Source organism: Canis lupus, chromosome 16, assembly GCF_011100685.1.
Source record: "Canis lupus familiaris isolate Mischka breed German Shepherd chromosome 16, alternate assembly UU_Cfam_GSD_1.0, whole genome shotgun sequence".
NCBI classification, from domain to species: domain Eukaryota; kingdom Metazoa; phylum Chordata; class Mammalia; order Carnivora; family Canidae; genus Canis; species Canis lupus.
Genome location: NC_049237.1, coordinates 13,792,200 through 13,809,806, shown reverse-complemented (window position 1 = coordinate 13,809,806; position 17,607 = coordinate 13,792,200). Strand labels below are relative to the sequence as shown.

General features: G+C 58.1%; 1 protein-coding gene across 5 annotated transcripts; it reads left to right on the top strand.

Annotated features, from left to right (window-relative positions):
• The first annotated feature begins 1,158 nt into the window (after window positions 1-1,158).
• On the top strand, window positions 1,159-15,960 carry RAMP3 (receptor activity modifying protein 3). Of its 5 annotated transcripts, XM_038559521.1 has the most exons (5): window positions 1,159-1,387; window positions 7,790-7,922; window positions 11,115-11,274; window positions 14,992-15,059; window positions 15,328-15,960. In XM_038559521.1, exons 1-5 carry the CDS (start codon window positions 1,324-1,326, stop codon window positions 15,341-15,343), a joined length of 441 nt encoding a protein of 146 aa, XP_038415449.1. In that variant the 5' UTR covers window positions 1,159-1,323; the 3' UTR covers window positions 15,344-15,960. The 5 variants fall into 5 exon arrangements, with proteins under 5 accessions (XP_038415449.1, XP_038415450.1, XP_038415446.1 ...); XM_038559522.1 differs by lacking the exon at window positions 14,992-15,059 and having other exon boundaries at window positions 1,230-1,387; window positions 15,328-15,958; XM_038559518.1 differs by lacking the exon at window positions 15,328-15,960 and having other exon boundaries at window positions 1,230-1,387; window positions 14,992-15,290.
• Window positions 15,961-17,607: the final 1,647 nt, after the last annotated feature.

The following is a 17,607-nucleotide window of genomic DNA, read 5'->3' as shown; positions in this document are numbered from 1 at the left end:
GTGGAAACGTGGGGGTCTTGGAGGTCTGGCCTGGGTGGGTCTGCAGTCTCCTGGGATGCTGCCGGGCACCTGCCCCATGCTCTTGCTCTGCCTGGGTTGGTGCAGGGCAGTTGAGGGAGGGCAGCTGCATGTGGCTGAGCTGTGCCCAAGGCCCCCCTGTGCGAGCTTACAGCTTGGGTTGCTCCTGTGCCTGCCCTCCCCACCACCTCTGGTGGAAGGCAGGCAGGAAGGCTGATCAATTTTAATTAGCTTTAAGTCTCCGTTGAAATCATTTTGGTTTCTTCCAGAAAAGGCACAGAAAGCTTCGATCCTGTAACTAATGCAGGAAGGGTCAGATCAGCCCGTGCAGCCAGCAGTGGTGCGTCACCGCCACCACCACCTGGACTTCGGGGCGAGCCATGAGCTGTTCTTCCCCCCATGCACATTTGCTCTGTCCCTCTGGTCTGGGATGGGCCCCAGCAGGGAGCAGTCCCTGAGGGAGCCCCACCTGTGGCTCGGCTCCCAGGGTTAGACTGCAGACACTGGAGGGCAGGGGGTCCTGCACTCCAAGGGGCTCAGGAGAGTGGCGTGGCCGGGTGTCCACTGGGACCAGGATCTGTGCTAGGAGCTGACAGTGTCAGAGGTGACCAAACCCACAGAAGTCATCTGTCCAAGTCTCTGCCTCCCTCACTCCAGGGCCCCAGCACTCCTTGTGGCCAGGTCTTCCAAGCTACCAGTCACTCTCCTGGCCCTGATTTTGTCCTTTGCAGCTTCCCAGAGGTCACAGGGCAGGGCCCAGGCCCCCACCGTTGCTGATGCAGGGGGCTGCAAAGGCACAGGGGAGCCCCCAGAAGAGTATGGGGGAGGCGCAGGGCCAGGAAAGACTCGGGGTCCGCCGCTTCACTCTGGGGGCCTCTCCGTGCACCAGCACACAGAACTCTCTCCCCCAGCACCCCCCCCTCCGGCTGGTGCCACCCCCGCACTCCCCGCCCCTCCAGAGACGCCCGCACTCCGGCCCACTCCGTAGCAGCCCCCCCCCCGTTCGCCCCCGCCCCGCCGGCGGCACCCCGGAACAGCAGCCCGGGGCTCGCACCCGCGGTGGGGGGCGTGCGCCCGGCTGGGGGGGGCGCGTCCCGGGGGAGGTAGCGCGCGTCCCGGGAGGGCTCGTCCTAGCGGGGCGCGCGCGCTGGAAGCGGGAGTGTCCTCAGTGGGAGGGCGCGTCCCCGAGGGGGAGGGCGCAGGCTGGGGGCGGGCTCTCGGCGGCCCCACCCTCGGCCGCGTCCCCGGGCGCCCCCCGCGCACCCAGCGGGGACCGAGCCGACCGCGAGCCGCAACCATCCAGCCATGGAGACGCGCGCGCGGCGGCGCCCGCAGCTAAGGCTGCTGCTGCTGCTGCTGCTGCTCTGCGGTAAGGGGCCGCGGGGCCCGCTCCGGTCCGGGACCTCGGGGCCACCGGGCTGCACCCGCCCGGGCCGCGCCTCCTGCCCTGCGCGGGTCCCCGCCCGCCCGGCGCGCCCGGCTCCGGAGCCGCGAGGTGTGACCCGGGCGCCGGCCGCAGCCTCCCGGGGGGCTCCCGTCCACGGTCCCCCGAGGAGCCCAGGCCGACGGGCCGGGGCTGGGCAGGGAGGCGCGGGCTGTCGCGCGGGCTCCGCCGGCGGCGGGCTGGGGTGGCCCGAGGAGCGGGGGCGGCGCAGGTCCCGGTGCCACTTGGCCGCCGGATGGTGAGTGAGCTCCCGGGGCCTCGGCGTGGACCGCACGCTCAGGGCTTCGGGGAGAGGCGTCCAGACTGCGCAGGACGAGTCCTTTGCACCTGCACTGGTCCACAGCGTTTGTGATGCGTGTGTGCGCGCGTGCCCCCGGCTCCCAGGACCGGGAAGGGGGCAACCCCCCGAGGCTTCCCTCCCAGATCCCCTCTCCAACGAGAAATCGGGGCTCCCGGGAGGATACATTATTTACGGATTGGGGATGGATGGAAAGAAAAGCTTGTTTGGAAAAAATTTTCCTAGAGATGATCCAAAGAGGCTGTGTGTGTGCTTGGGGAGGGCTTGCCTGGGAGGCGTGCTGAGCTGAGGTGGGAGCGCTGGTCCCCCGGGGTGGGCTGGGCGCTCAGGACCTCTCAGGGGGCCGCTGTCCCCTGGTCCTTTGGGATGTCAGCCTTGCCCTAGCTGACCTGTGTCCCTGGCTGTAAGACACAAAGTTGAGCTTGTTTGAAATCATCAGCTTTGCTGATTTGGAACAGGTTCCAAGGTGGGAAAGGGCTGGATTGCCCCTCGGGTTCCCCATCTCTGGGCCGCCCTTCCCCCGGAGATGTCTGGGGGGGCAGTGTGGCTTCATCTCACCCTCCAGGGTTAGAGCCTAGAATTAGGCGGATTTTTTTCTGGTGGCTTCTGGACATGAGCACAATGAGGTGGGATTTCAGTAAGCTTCAAACTCAAGGCCCCTGGGATGGAGATTTTGGCTCCTCGGGGAAAGGGAGCCCTTTACTTCATTCCGAGGCCAGTAGGGGCTCACTGGACCTGCCTCCAGTAGGGCAGACCCCGCACCAACGTCTTCTGCATTCACAACATCTGGTCCTCCTTCGGTGGCTCCACAGTCTCCCTGCCATGGAACTTGGGGGGAGGGGGGCCCCGCTGGGGAGGCACGGGGCCAGCCTCTCTGCACACCCAGCCCAGGGCTGGTCCTGCCAGAGGGGGGGGGGTGTTGGGAGGTGGCTGCTGACCAGGTAGGATGCAGGGAAAGGCAAAACCTGCTCTTGGTCACACTCCATTTGTCAGAGGTGGGGCCGAGCTCTGGAGGTGGCTGCATCTGGAGCGAGGGTCCCAGGGCTGCTGCCGACACCTGAGCAAAGTGGGGGCCTGGCTGTCCAGGAAGCAGGGCCAGCTGGGGGACTGGTTCTTCCTGCTGGCAGAGGCCCCTCGAGGATGGGCTGTGGAGGGCCAGGCCAGGAAGGTGACTTCAGCTGTCTCGGGCAATTCCAGACCCCCGTTCAGAGGCAGCAGCCACCATGCAGGGCCCTGGGATGGTGAGGTTCAGCAGAATCCCCCCAGCTGGGGCTCGTGTCTGGCCAGCTCCCTGACTGCACCCTTTGGCCTGAGTGCAAACTCTGGGGGCTCCCTCTTGCAAATGCTCAACCCCAGGACAGGGTAAGGCACTTACTTACTGGTTCTGGACTCAGTTTCCCCCACTGCAACGTAGATGTAGGAATGGCAACATGTGAAGGGTCATCGTTACCTTTAGTTGGATTCCATCATCTTAGTCCCGCTAACCACTGTGCCAGCCCCCAAGGCTTTGACTCAGACACAGGGACGCGTGGGAAGGCGCCCGCCAGTGCCTGGCACCTGTGTGTGGCTCCAGGGGCTGGTGGCACCCCAGGCAGCGCCAGTGCCATGTGTGAACGTGACACTGTCCTCTTTTTGCCAGTGGTAAGGGTAATGACGTCCTGATGCCGCACTAGCTCCTGTTGCCCTCACTCGGGCCCGGGTGCGGTGGCATGATAGCATGTACACCAGTGACATGGTGGCTACCCAGATGTGGTTGGCTGACGGGTGTCTTGCAGGTCTTCTGACCTCACAGCTGCTTTTATTTATTTATTTTTTTAATTTTTTTTTTTCACGGCTGCTTTTATAGATAAGTAAGTGAGGCCCCGGGTGGGGAGGGGACTACAGGGGAGACTGCCCCATCAGGGGCAGGGGCAGAACCTTCTAGAAACTCTGGCCTTGCTGGCTGTGCGTGTTGCTCAGAGCGTGGTGGCTGGTGTGGTTGCACCCCGTCTCCATCTGAGGAGGACGAGAGGCTCCCGCAATCCACTTGCAAATGCCCTGCTGTAAAAGGCCTTTCTCCAGGAAATGCATCGGTTTGGCGGGTTATCATCTTCTGGAGTCTCTGGAAGTCTCCTAGACAAAAGGAACACAGTACCACATTTTCTTTGTTGCCCTGATGGAACCAACTAGTTTTGTATTTCAGTTTAATTCCCGAGATCTTTTCTGATGCAGCTGGTAGCTTGTGGCAGCCGCCCACTTTCTCTGAGCTGTCAGGAATCTGTGTCTCTACCTGCTGTTCTGACACTGGCTGGGTTGTTGGGTTTGCTGGGAGCCCTTTGAGCAGGGTGCGCATCAGAGATGATGCTAGAACGTGCCCCCTCCCCCTGCCCTGGGACACTTCTGGTGCCTGCTTTGTGCAGACAGAGGTGGCACTGCCCTAGCATCCTCACAGCACCCCCCATGGTGCTCAGTGGCATACTTTCAGCCAGCCCTGGCCAGCTCCTGCTGCACTGCTGGGTGGAGACTCTAGTCCAGGAAGAAGGAGGCAGAGAGGAGAGAAGAGCAAGGGTCCCAGGACAGAGGGAGGAGAACAAGAGGAAGGAAGCGCTGGGCTGGGTCTTAGTGATCCAACAGCAGATGGTTAGGGTATGCTGGGGTTCAGGACTTCCAGGTCTAGGGGCTTCTGGGGTCCAGGTCCAGGAGATGCAGCCCTAGGGGACCCAGGTCCAAGGGGTCTAGGTCCAGGGGGCCCAGGGGGTCCAGAGGTGCAGGTCCAGGTGTCAGGGTCCAGTCCAGCTGTCGGATCAGGTAGGTGGTCTAGGTAAAGGTGGGTTTTTGCTGGGAGGTGTGGCAGCAGCCAGGAGGAGGTGACAGTCTGGGACATATGTGGCTTATGCACATGTGGGAGGTGGATGGAGCTTAGGAGACTCAGATGGGATGCTGTGATGATCCCATCAGGGAACGGCCAGGCTCAGGGATGGGCCCAAGGGTTAGGTGTGCAGAATGCTGGTGGCAAAAAATAGATTGAGTCAATGGTCTAAACACCCTAATTAAGAAGCAAAGCACCTCTGGTGGGAAGCCCACTGGGGAGCTGCAGAGGAAGGTGCCTTTGGAATAGGGCAGTGATGGGAGAAAGGAACACGGGCTGGCTTCATCATCATCCCCCTCCACGTGGCCCCCGAGGGCCCGAACTCCCAAATCACCAACACCATGCCCATGTGGCCTGGGACCCAGGGCTGCCTTCCTGCCAGCGGCTGGGCAGGTGCATCTGGGCAGGGCAGTGGAGCGAGGCCAGCCCATGGCATACCCTGGACCACGCTGACACTGCATTTGGCTGTGGGAAAGTCACTTTTCCTCTGGGCATTTAAACGAGGGGGATTTAAACGAGGGGGATGCGGGGCAGGAGGCATGATGCTGCTCCTCAGGCAAACCAAGGATGGGATTGGCATGAGGGTGTCATCCCAGGCCAGCGTGACAGGCGAGGGGGGGTCAGCTCTGCAGGCAGGTAGCTTGGGGCTTGCCCTCCACTGCGTGACTGAGCAGGTGGGTGACTTCCCCTGTGTGATGATCCTGTCTTTAAGAGCCTCCACGAGTAGGACCTTACTTAGGACAGGGCACGTTGTGTACATTGGTCGGGTATTGAGATGGCAAGCTCCTCTGGAAGGACTGTCAGCTGTTTGCCTCGACTCTGTGAGTGCAAGCTCTGAGATTGGGTTCAGGGGAGAGTTCCAGGGTTGAAAACTGCCCTGGGGGGCCTGCACCAGTCTGGCTCTGGGTCCACCTTTCCAACCCCACTCCCTCCCCTTCACTCCTAGTAACTGTGGGTGCCCACCCATAGGCAAAGTGAAGTCTGGCTTCATGGCTTTCTGTCTGTACTTGGCACTCCTTCACTGTTCACTGTTCTGTAATCTCACTTATTTTTTCTCTATTCGTTTGTTCTGCAAATTATTGAGAGAAGAGTATTTAATTCTCAGCTATAATTGTGGATTTGTCATTTTGTTCCTTGCAGTCCTATCCATTTTTGCCTCCTATGTTTTGATGCTCTGTTATTAGGTGCATACATGTTTGGCATTGCTATGTTTTCCCGGTGAACTGAACCATTTATCATTATAAAAGATCCTCCTTATCGCTGATAATATTCTTGGCTCTGAAATATACTTTGTTCAGCACTCACATTGGCACTCCACCTTTCTTTGGATTAGTGGTAGGATGGTATGTCTTTTTCCACCCTTTTCTTTGAAAATAATTGACTCTTTGTTTAAAGTAGGATTCTTGTGTACAGCCTATAGTTGGGGCTTATTCTTTGATCTCATCTAACAACTTTGCTTCTTAATTAGGGTGTTTAGGCCATTGACTCTCAATCTATTTTTTTAAAGCTTTTATTTTTGAGTGATCTCTACGCCAATATGGGTCTCGAACTCACAAACCCAAGATCAGGAGTCGCATGTCCCACCACTGAACCCTCCAGGTGCCCCTCAATCTGACTGTTGACATGGTTTGGTTTACATCTATTTTTGTGCCATCAGAACTTTTTCTCTTCTTTTTTTTTTTTTCTGTCTTCTTTTGGACTTAATTATTTTTTTAGAGTTTTTACTGCATTGCCCTCTTCTCTCTTGCCTCCCCTTCTGTTCCCAGAGGCACTTCATGGTCATGAGGTCACCTTCTGTATGGCGCAAGCCCCTCCCTGAGCCTGGCACGGGTTTCCACACAGGGCACCCTATGGCCTCCCCTGGCGATGACCTGGCCTGCAGAGCAGGATCTGAGTGGATCCAAACCCACCATTTCCTTTTGATGCATTTACTTGTGCTCAGACGGTGAAATCTGTTCTGCTGCCCTTAGGAATTAATCATTCATTCATTGATTCATCCATCCATCCATTCTCTTGAAAAGTCTTTTTGGAATACCAGTGAGGTGCTTGTGGTTAGAGGAGTGAGGGAGCAGTGGGTGTTTATCAAACACCTACAATAAGAGCATCGGGAGCCTCTGGGCACATGCCTAATGCCTGACCGTACAGCCCCCCTGTGAGACATGGCCTGTTTCCCTCAGTTTGCCAATTGGGAAACTGGGGTCAGCTGCTGCCTAGTGATGCTCAGTGTGAGCCCAGGTCTGCCCAGTTCTGGGTGTGGGCCTCTCTCCTGTGTCCTTCCCTGTGGTTTTTCCTGCCAGGACACACACAGAGATATACACACATCTACGCATACACACACACACACACACACACGCACACCAGGACATACACGGCAGGGCTGTATGCACACACATGCACACATGTACATACACGTGCGCACACATAGCAGGACTTTCGATGGTGTGCTGGGAGCCAAAGCAGGGGCCACAGGAAGGAAGCTTATAAGGGGTGTCTAGGGTGGAACAGTGGGCTGGTCCTGAAGGTGGGGGCTGCTCAGTAGGGAAATGAGCTGGGGAGGGTGGGGGTGGAGACATGGGGGTGCCAGGGGTGGAGGTGGAGTGGGGAGCGGGGTGCTGGGAACCTTGGGGGGACCCGTACCAGACCTGGGGAGTGACTGATGGTCTGGCTTCTGCCTCTGGAATGTGAGTCCCTGTGTCAGGTCAGCCCTGGGCCTCCTGGGATGCGGGTGCAACCCCATGGGGGCCTTGTGCTCCTAGAGGGCCCAGACACGCAGGATCCTTCTGGGGATGTGCTCGGGGGACCCTGGACCCTGGAGGAGCAGTGGGGCCTCTCCCCATCCCTGATTGGTGGGACCCACTCCCCACCCCACCCTCCACCAGAGCCATTCTGTTCTTGCCTCCCCGCCCTCCCGGGACACGCATCCCCTGCCTGCTGCCCTCCCTTGCCCTCTTTCTCCCACTCCCTGTCAGGAGGCTGCGGCCCTCTGGGTCCCATCTAGGCGCCACCCATGTGGGCCCCCTCTTGGTAGGGGCTTTACCTCCCTGGGCCATACGGGGGGAGGCCAGCACGAGGGACCCCTCTTTCGCCTGTGGTGGGTGGGTGGTGTCAGCAGGAGGGCTCCAGGGTCACTTTGCAAACCACGTTCCCAGCAGTGTGATGCCCGTGGCTGTCCCCTCTCCAGGTGGGTGTCCCCGAGTGGGTGGCTGCAACGAGACACGCATGTTGGAGAAGCTGCCCCGGTGCGGGAAGGCCTTCGCCGACATGATGCACAAGGTGGACGTCTGGAAGTGGTGCAACCTGTCGGAGTTCATTGTGTGAGTGCCGCTGCTCTGCCCCCCCACTGCCTGCCCTCCCCTGCCCCCCCACCACTATCTGCCCTCCCCTGCCCACCCGTGCCCCTGCCTACCCTCCCCTGCCCACCCCTGCCCACGCCTGCCCCCGCTTACCCCCTCATGCCGTCCCCTGCCCAGAGCGTGCCTGCCCCTGCACATTTCCAGCAGATGCAGAAATTTCATTCTGTTTCATCCAGGAACAGTTCCCCCACAACCACTGTACCAGGTCCACGCAGGGATTGGGGGTATGGACCTCCCTCCCAGAACCACTGTCTGCTGGGGCCCTGGGCACGGAAGCCCCTGGAACAGCTGTTGGGGATGGAGAGCAGGGGATCTGGGGACAGCGGCTGGCACCCGCCTGTCCCTTCCACCGGACTTGGAAGGTGACCCCTGGGGTGAGCTGTCCTTCCCGAGGTGTGGGGCCGCCGGGGCTCCCCTCGGACGGCCCAGCAGAGCCCTGGAGGCTCCAGGCAGCCCCTCTCCTCAGGCCCAGGCCCCCGCCAGCCGTGAGCGTCCGGGAGGGACTGGGACTCTGATAAAGGACTCTGCTGGGAAGAGCAGGGCAGAGTCCAGCACCTCGAGGCCCCTTGCAGCACTGGGAGATCCCAGGGCCATATCAGTGCACGGCATGGAGAGGAGTGAGAGGAGGTGCTGTAGACACAGAGTGCGCCCCTGGACAGGAACACGGAGCAGAAGATGACCGTGGGAGGAGATCTCCTCAGAAGCAGAAGGACAGAGCTGGGAGCCGGAGGCAGCCAGGGGTCAGCTAGCAGGCCAGGCATCCCGGAGCAGGAGTTCTAGGAGGCAGGCAAGGGACACAGGGAGAAACTCAGGGCCCTTTCCCGGTGAGGGCTCAGGTTCGCAGACCCTGAGGGGGGAGTGGGAGAAAGAGGGCAAGGGAGGGGTCCCTGGCACCTGGCCCAATGGTGTGGGCCAGGAAGGGGCCGAGGCACGTGTGCAGAGAGGCTAACACGGGCTAGACACACAGGTGAAGAATTGGGGCCTCAGGCTCTCCACACAGCCCTGGAGACCCGGAGGCGGGGGCCTGGCGCTTCAGAATTCTAGAATGCTTCCCCCCAATCCGTCATCATGGAAACACTGTCAGACATGTGGAGCGCTCACCTCGTGTTTCCCGGGCACCCTTTCCTAGGAGGCAGGGGTGGCTGCCCCCGCCCCCCGAGATAGTGAGCACACCTGAGGATGCAGAGGCAGAGCGGGAGAGGCAACCCTGGGTGGGCCTCAGGCGGCGGGGCGGCAGTGGCAGCGAGCCTCAGGGTGGCCTGTCCCCGCGGTGACCTGTGCCCGAGGTCACCACCCTTGACTTCACCTCAGAGCCAGCCTGCTGAGGAGGGAGACCCCCTCCATCCCGTGAAGGGGTGGCTGCTAGCAAGGTTTTCAGCTGCCGTGCTGTATCGCCCATGAGCAGCACGGCATGCAGCCAATCTCGAAGGGAAAGCAAGAGATGGAGTAGGGAGCCTAGTTGGGAAAGTGCCTGCCTGGTGGGTGAGGGCATCTGGCGGGGGGCTGGGGACCCATGGTTGCCATCAGGGCTACAGCTGCATCTTCTTTACTATGTACGCAGCACCCCAGTAGGTGGAGGGAGGGTCCTCTGGGAGCCGCACCAAAGGGAGGCCCCGGGTGACCAGGGGATGCTGGGAGGGTACAAACCGTGATGGGACCCTGGTGCCCTGAGGTCATGCAAACAGCACCTCATCCGGCCTCGGGCTCGTCTCCAGTCTGGGGAGGGTGGCAGTGGCCTTCCCGGGGGCAAGGGAGTCAGCGCATAGGGCTCTGGTCAGACTCTGGGCACGAGGGCTGCCCTGAGCAAAGGCCAGGCTGGAGATCTGGGCAGCAGGCGGCTGAGCCCCAGTGTGTGTGGGGCGGGTCTGGGGATGATGGGCTTCCTGGGGACGTGACCTGGGCAGGTCCCAGGCTCTGGACATGATTCAGGCCATCCCTTCTATTTCTGGCTCTCTTCTGCTATGAGGGCTCCTCCTTGGAGGCATTACCTGGGGGGCCCAGGTGTGTGACCTGCATTCCAGCATCTGGACTAGGACACAGCCGGGTGCTGCCAGGAGGGCTGGGTACCCGGAGACCTGGCCAAGTGAGTCCACTCCTCCTCGTCTCCTATCCCTTGTTGGGCAGAGACAGTGTTTGTGGAGGAAGCAGTTCCTTCCTGATGTCTCAGGCTAGGCCACGTTCCCCAGGACAGGGTGAAAGGAGGATGTGGGCACAGAGCCTCAGGCCTGCCTCACCCCAGCTTTCAGTCCCGCGGGGAGCCGAAGCCGGGACTCCTGGCCCCCCTGTTCCTATCCTGGGTACAGCACTCAGCCAGGTGTGGGAAGGCATGGGCATGGGCAGAGCTGGTGCCCCTGGCAGGTGTCTGCCCAGCCCTCCCTCCAGAGCATCTCGGGTGGTGGTTCCAGTGCAGGCTCCCGCCTCCAGAGGTGACTGGCTGTGCTCAGGGTGAAGTGGCTGTCCGGCTAACTCTGGGTCACCATAGCTGCACCTTGGTCGGCCGGTAGACCTGCCCAGTGCCCTCCTGCTGGACAGAGGTGGCACCTCATGGGTGGCTTGCTGAGTGTCCTTCAGAGGTTTGATGACATGGATAGGGAGGCCTGTGGGGGAGGGGGGTCGAGCCTGACCTGGCAAATGAGGCAGCTGGCCCCTGGCCTTGGAGAGACCTCTCCCCTGGGGCCCACAGAGCATCTTAGATCATGAAGGGCTTGCAGGTCGTGCACCCCTCTGCCTTGGAGAAAGGGGTCAGGCCTGATGTGTCCTCTGGGCAGGTCTGGGAAGTCCTGGGGGTCCTGGGGGCTGGGTCCAGGCTGGGGGCTCCCTTGCTGGGTTTGCTCTTCCTTGAGGTGGGAGGTGGGAGGGTTGGGCTAGATGAGGTCATGTCACTGACGTGGGGGCGTGGGGCACAGGGGATGTGTGGCAGGCATCCTGCCAGGTGGAGTAGAGAGCACTTGTGCCGTGGGGGAGGCGGCTGAGACCCAGGGGGGAAGCCTTGGTGTGTGTGGGGATGATCACCTTGCCCAGGAGCCTCTGGGCCAGGAGGCCGGGAGTGGGGTGCCATAGGGTCCCCGGTATGAGGGGGCCTAGGACTGGGCCCCCATTCCTTGCCCTCGGGGGCAGCAGGAGGGGCGCCTGTCACGCCGTCCGCCTTTGCAGGTACTACGAGAGCTTCACCAACTGCACGGAAGTGGAGACCAACGTGGTGGGCTGCTACTGGCCCAACCCCCTGGCGCAGGGCTTCATCACCGGCGTCCACAGGCAGTTCTTCGCCAACTGCACGGTGGACAGGACGCACTGGGAGGACCCCCCGGATGAGGTGCTCATCCCGCTCATCGCCGTGCCGGTCCTGCTGACCGTGGCCATGGCCGGCCTGGTGGTGTGGCGCAGCAAGCGCCCAGACCAGCTGCTGTGAGGCCCGGCAGAGGGAAGGCCAGGCCGGCGCGGGGTGGGGGTCCCGGGGAGCCGCCCTCTCTGGCCACCGTGGGCAGGGCTCCCCTCCTCCCCACCCCGCCCCGGGACGCAGCCCACTGTGCTCGTGCTGCTCGGGCTCGTCCTCCTTGGGCCGCGGGGCAAAACGCACCAAGGCCGGAGCCCAAATTGCTGCTGCTGTGCCCACTGGCCAGGCTGGGCGTCCGGCCCGGCCTCCTGCCCTGACCCCACCCCCGGCCTGGTCCCACCCGCCCTGCGCTGCCCCGGCGCTCCCGGCCTGGGGCCTGGCCCGCCCACTCGCCCCTGAGCGGGGCCTGGATGGAGTGTGTGCGCGGTGTTTGCAGGGCCCGCGGCGCTGTCTGACCCTCTGGCGGGGAGCCCGTGCACCGCCCGAGACCCCCTGTCTGCCCACAGCCGTGGCCTGGGGCGCCCAGCGCAGGCCTCCTCCCCAGGCCCCTGGGAGTCAGGCCCCTCGGCGCTGGGGTCCTGTGAGCCCGCGTGCTGGCTGAGCTCCATCTGTGCTGTGTGTGCTTTCTCCGATAAAGAGTCATCCTGCCCTGGGGGTTCCTGTTTTATTTCAGGGTATTCAGAGAGGTCCGTCTCTTGGGGCTCACAAGTCCTCATGCCCGTTTTGCAGATAGGGAGTGACTGGGGGACCCCCTAGAACCCCACCCCAGAATGTCAGAGTTCTGAGGGCTTCGAGCCAGGGGATTGTGGGTGGGTGGAGGGACCAGCCTGTCCCGTGTGCATTTCAGGACCACCTGGGGCTTCCCAAGACCCCTGCCTGCTGGGTTTCCTGGTGGGGGGGTGGGGGGTGGTCAGACGCTGGTCTTGGAGGCCCCGGAGCAGCAGGTGGAGCCTGTCTCTGGTTGCTGTCTCTCTTCCAGTTCCAGGGTGGTCTTTTGACGAGGCTTGTTGGCTCCAGCACATCTTTGCTGGGACCAGCGGTGGGGCTGGGCTTGGAGGGGAGGCCAGAGAGACCTGGCAGGAGGTCCCATACCCTTCAGAAGCCCACTCTTGATGACCTTTCCCCCTGCAAGGAGTCCTAGCAGAATGGGCCTTCTCCAGGGATGAGATGGTCCCACCCAAGGATCTCCAGTCATCTGGCCAACCAGAGCCTACCTGCCTTTGGGGCTGGGTCTCTGTGGCTGGGTCTCTCCCTTGGGTAGACCTCATCTGTCACGCTCTGAAAATCGTCTCTGGCTGGAGGTGGGGTGTGAATGTCCTCTACTCAGCTCTGCGGAGACAACAGGTCACAGAGCAGCCCGGAGGATCCTTGCAGTCCCGTGTTTGTGGAGCATGACCGCAGGAGAGAATGTGGCCTGCCTGCTGTGGGTGGACGGAGCTGAGACTCGGGGACAAGGTGGTGACCGCGTGCTTGTGTCAACCCGGGCAGCCCAGGCTGCTCCTCTGGGTCTCCAGGCGTGTTGTTTGTAAACTTATATCCACGTGAAGCTGCTTGCACTTGGGGGCTGTGCTGGCCTGGGCTCTGTGTCCATCCCCACAATCAGCCTCACTCAGCCATCTGCCCTCCCTGGGGTTGCCTCGGGTCACTCATCCCTACATGGTGAACAGATGTAACCAGGCACAAAGGTAGACCAGGGTCTCAGAAACTGCTTCCTTTGGCTTCAGCTTTTGTGCTCTGTATGTTTTTGTTTCTAAGTGTTTTGGTTGTTTAGAAGGATATTGTTTTAGACCATTTAGGTGGCTGCAGGAACATTCCACAGGCTGGGTGGCTTGTAAACAACAGAAATCTATTTCTCATAGTTCCAGGGGCTGGAAAGTCCAAGATCTGGCTGACAGATTTCTGAGGTGTCTGCTGAGGGCCCACTTCCAGCTCCCAGATGCCCGCGCTGTGTCCCCTCCCGGTGGGAGGCGGGTGGGAGCACTCTAGGGTCTCTGGTAAGGTTGCTGATCTTACTCATGAAGACTCCACCTGTGAATGTCATCCCATCGGGCCTTAGGAATTCAACACGTGAGTTTGGGGGGAACACAAATATTTCGACCTCAGCAAGTATGAAAGGGTCTCTCACTGGCCCCGATTCGTGCTGGGGGACAGTCAGGGCAAGATAAAACAATGACATCATTGCTTTTGCAGGTGTGCTCTATGGCTGTGCTCACACTATGGTGCATTCACAGGAGTCTCTTCCTTTCATGGATTTGCATTCCTGTAGGAGCACTGTTTTAAGTCTACCATTGGAGAACTGAGCTCTCACTCAAGGAATCAACACCAAATAGATATTAGTGATGATCAAGAAGGTATCTGGGGGCAGCCTGGGTGGCTCAGTGGTTTAGTGCTGCCTTCGGCCCAGGGCATGATCCTGGAGACTTGGGATCGAGTACCACATTGGGCTCCTTGCATGGAGCCTGCTTCTCCCTCTGCCTGTGTCTCTGCCTCTCTCTGTGTCTCTCATGAATAAATGAAATGTCTCTCATGAATAAATAAAATCTTAAAAAAATAAAAAAAGAAGGTATCTGGGAAGCACACATACTCTCTCAGTTACCCAGCCCTAATTAGCTAGGTGGTGGGTGCCATGAGGGGTGGGGTCTGTAAAGACACCATCTTTGCCCTCGAGGGTCCCTGTCCGTGAGTCTGGGAAATGGAGGTGGCTGCAGATTACTCTGTCATGGGGAGTGTGACCAGCCTGGGTGTGAATTGGGGAGAGCATGTCGAGGGGGGTGTCTGGGGCAGCTGGGTCGGGAGTCAGTCCCCTGTGGTCCGGAAGTCTCATCCACCTGCCAAAGCTTTCAGAAATCAGAAGATCAAGTAAACACACACATCAAAAGTGGAGATGTATAAAAACGAACAGGCTTGATATAATATACATTTAATGCTTGCCATCTATTGATCATCTACTCATCTACCTATCTGTCCTTTCCAAATGGAAATATTCATTTTTTTCAAATACCCATGGGGAACTGATAAAAGTTGAAATGATTTTGGCTACATTCTTGGGTTGGAAGGAGTGAGAGGGAAAAGAAAATCTTTTTACTTGGAAATTACAAAATCACCTTTCTGTATAATTTTGGGTTCAAGAGGCAAGAAAAATAGAAATCATAATTGTTTTATTTTTTTAAAGATTTTATTTGTTCATGAGAAGCAGAGAGAGAGAGAGAGAGAGGCAGAGGGAGAAGCAGGCTCCATGCAGGGAGCCTGACGTGGGACTCGATCCCGGGTCTCCAGGATCACACCCCGGGCTGAAGGCGGCGCTAAACTGCTGAGCCACCCGGGCTTCCCCTTATGAGTAGTTTTTATCACGATCCTACGTGATGTATAAACTGTCCTGGATCACAGACAAAGATAGGAAGTTCTCTAAGTAATGGTACATGGCCAGGGTCACCTTGACCTGCTAGGATTCACCCTGCTGAAGGTGACAGCCCGAGTATGACCAACAAGAAATGGCTTAAACAATTTTTTGTCGTATTATATATACACATATATATTATATTTATATTTTATTTTTATTTTTGTCATATATATATTATGAGACCATAATGGGTCTCCAACTAAACTAGGAGAGTCAGTCTATGACTGACTCTCCTAGTTTAGTTGGTTCCTGGAGCAGGAGGGCCCAGTGGACGCATGTCTTTGTTCTGCAAACAGGCCAATCCAGAGCCAGACTCTATCTGGACAAAGGAGGCAGTACCCCTGTCTTCATCATCCCAGGCCAGGTACCAGCAGCTAGGGACACCCATGTGGTTTAGAACCTGCTAGAATGATTCAAAGTAGCCAATTTTAAGCCATTCACCTTGCCCTGACCTGCCTTTACTGTGGAAAACCCAGTAGAGACTCTGGTCTGGGCTCTCCCTTCACTCCTGCTTCTGTCATGTGACCACCCTGGTGCTCCCCCCACCCATGTGGTGTGTTGTGCTTCCTGTCTCTGGGCCCCCAAAGGTACAATGACCTTTGTTTCCTGAGTCTCTCCTGTGTCCTCTGCAGTGCATTCAACGTCTGACCATCCCACAAAAGAGCACGGGCTATGTCTGGGGCCGTGATCCGAGGATGTCATGAAGGAGGCTGCATTACTACCTCCTTCCTGGAGCCTGCCCAGCTGCACATCTCAAAGCATTCGGCCTGCATCCGGGAGTGAAGCAAGGGGTAGGGGGAGGGCAAAGGCATATTCTTTTTGGGATTGCATCTTTTATTCAGGAAATCCACATCTTCCGGGGCTTTTCCCTGAGACTCATAGCCAGATTTGTCTCATGGGAGCACCTCTAGCTGCAAGAGAGGCTGGGAATGAAGCGTATCACTTCTCAGCTTCCAGAGGAGAGGGAATGAACAGCCCCGCATGTGTGCCATCTAAGCAGAGTGGGACGGGGACAAGGGGGGAGCACAGGCGGGTAGCCCCCAGGCATGTGTGTCCTAGTGGTGAGACCTCAGACACATCCTTCCTACTGTCAGGAGCGAAACAGAGATGCTCACATTAGAGGCGGGTACTCAGTCTTAGGGAGGGGATCCTAGTCATTGTAGTAAGACTATAAAAAAGAAGGGACATTTAATGAACAGGAAAGGTCAAAACTGCCATTACTTGTAGATACATGATGGTCTACCTAGAAAATCCATGAAAATCAATAAAAATAATTAGAACCAATGAGATTTGGTGGTGGCCTGAAGCAAAATCTGCATACAAAGTCAATACTTATAAAACAACTATATTCACACATAAATTAATAGAAGAAATACCCTATACACAATAGCCATGAACTTTAAAATATCCAGAAATAAACCAAATAGGACAACTACTGAGATCTAGTATATATACGTATATAAAGAGCTTCTATAAATGAGTTGATAAAAGACAACCCGGTTTTTAAATGGGCAATTAATAGTAAAGGAACTACAAACAGATATGTAAACAGCCCATAAGGACAAGAAGGGAGCTAAGTCTCAGAGATATGAAATTAAAACAATGAGATATTAGTATTTATCGTGAAAATGACAAAGATGGATAATGTCAAGTGTTGGTAGGGTGTGTTGACAGGGTCCTGGTGTGACAGTAAACGAATGCATCTTTTTGGTGGGCGACTTGGAGGTCTCCGTGGAAGGAGGAGGCATTCCCTCCGCCCGAGGGCAGTCCTGGACAGGTGCTGAACTCCAGTGTCAGAGACCCAGGAGGATGTCTTGTAGCTTTGCTCGAGCAGCAGCAGGTCGGGAAGGATATACGTGTCCTTCAACTGGGAATGCTGGACAGTGGATTGGGTTTCACTCCTACCACAGCACAAGCTGCGGAATTCGGAGTGGCTTCTGTGAGCCCACCAAGCGACATCTCTCACTGATAACAGCAGTAGGCCTTGCACAGACCGTTGGGCCTCAACGGCTCCAAAGAGTGAATGCAGGCCCATGGCGGAGTCTGTGCTTCCTTCTTCCTCCACTGCCTCTAGCTGTGGATTGAGGCTGAGTTGGGCCCAAGGGCTCTGCCAAATGGATGGCTACCCTCCAGGAGGAGCTCCTCTTTTTGGAGACAGAGCATCAGTGGAAGCCCCCCCCACCCATGGGAGGGGGGCATCCCTCATCTTTCTTTCTCGTCTATTGCTTCCAGCTCTGCCAGCCTTGTTTGCAGAGTCGTGCTGCCGGGCAGGCCTTGACCCTGGGGAAGTAAGCTCCACGTGAGTCATCCATTGCTGGGTGGCCACCGGGCAGAGGGAAGCACACGCTGGTTATCTTGCAGGGTTTCTGAGTCAGGGACCTGGGAGTGGCTCAGCTGGGTGGTCCTGCATCATCTGAAGCCCCAGCTGGGGAGCGCTCATGTGGTACTCAAGAGGCTTCGGCTCCTCGCCACATGCACCTCTTCGGGGCGGCTGGCTTCCTCTGGAGCTAGTGATACAAGAGCAAGAGAGCACAACAGCATACCCAGCATGCAAACGGCAGTGCTTTTTTTTTTATTTATTAAGATTTTATTTATTTTTTTGAGAGAAGGAGAGAGTGAGCACACGAGCAGGGGGAGGGGCAAAGGGAGCCTGATGCAGGACTCGATCCCAGGACCCTGAGATCATGACCTGAGCTGAAGGCAGACACTCAGCTGACAGAGCCACACAGATGCCCCAAACTGCAGTGTCTTTAAGGCCAGGGTCCTGGCCTCAAAGAAATGACTTCCGCCACGTTCTGCTAGCTATACAGGCCAACCTGGGTGTAAGGTGAAGTAGGGGATGACATGGGGCTGTGCATGTGGGTGATGTGGGATAATTAGGCACCATCCTGGAGGCCGGCTCCCACAGTCTC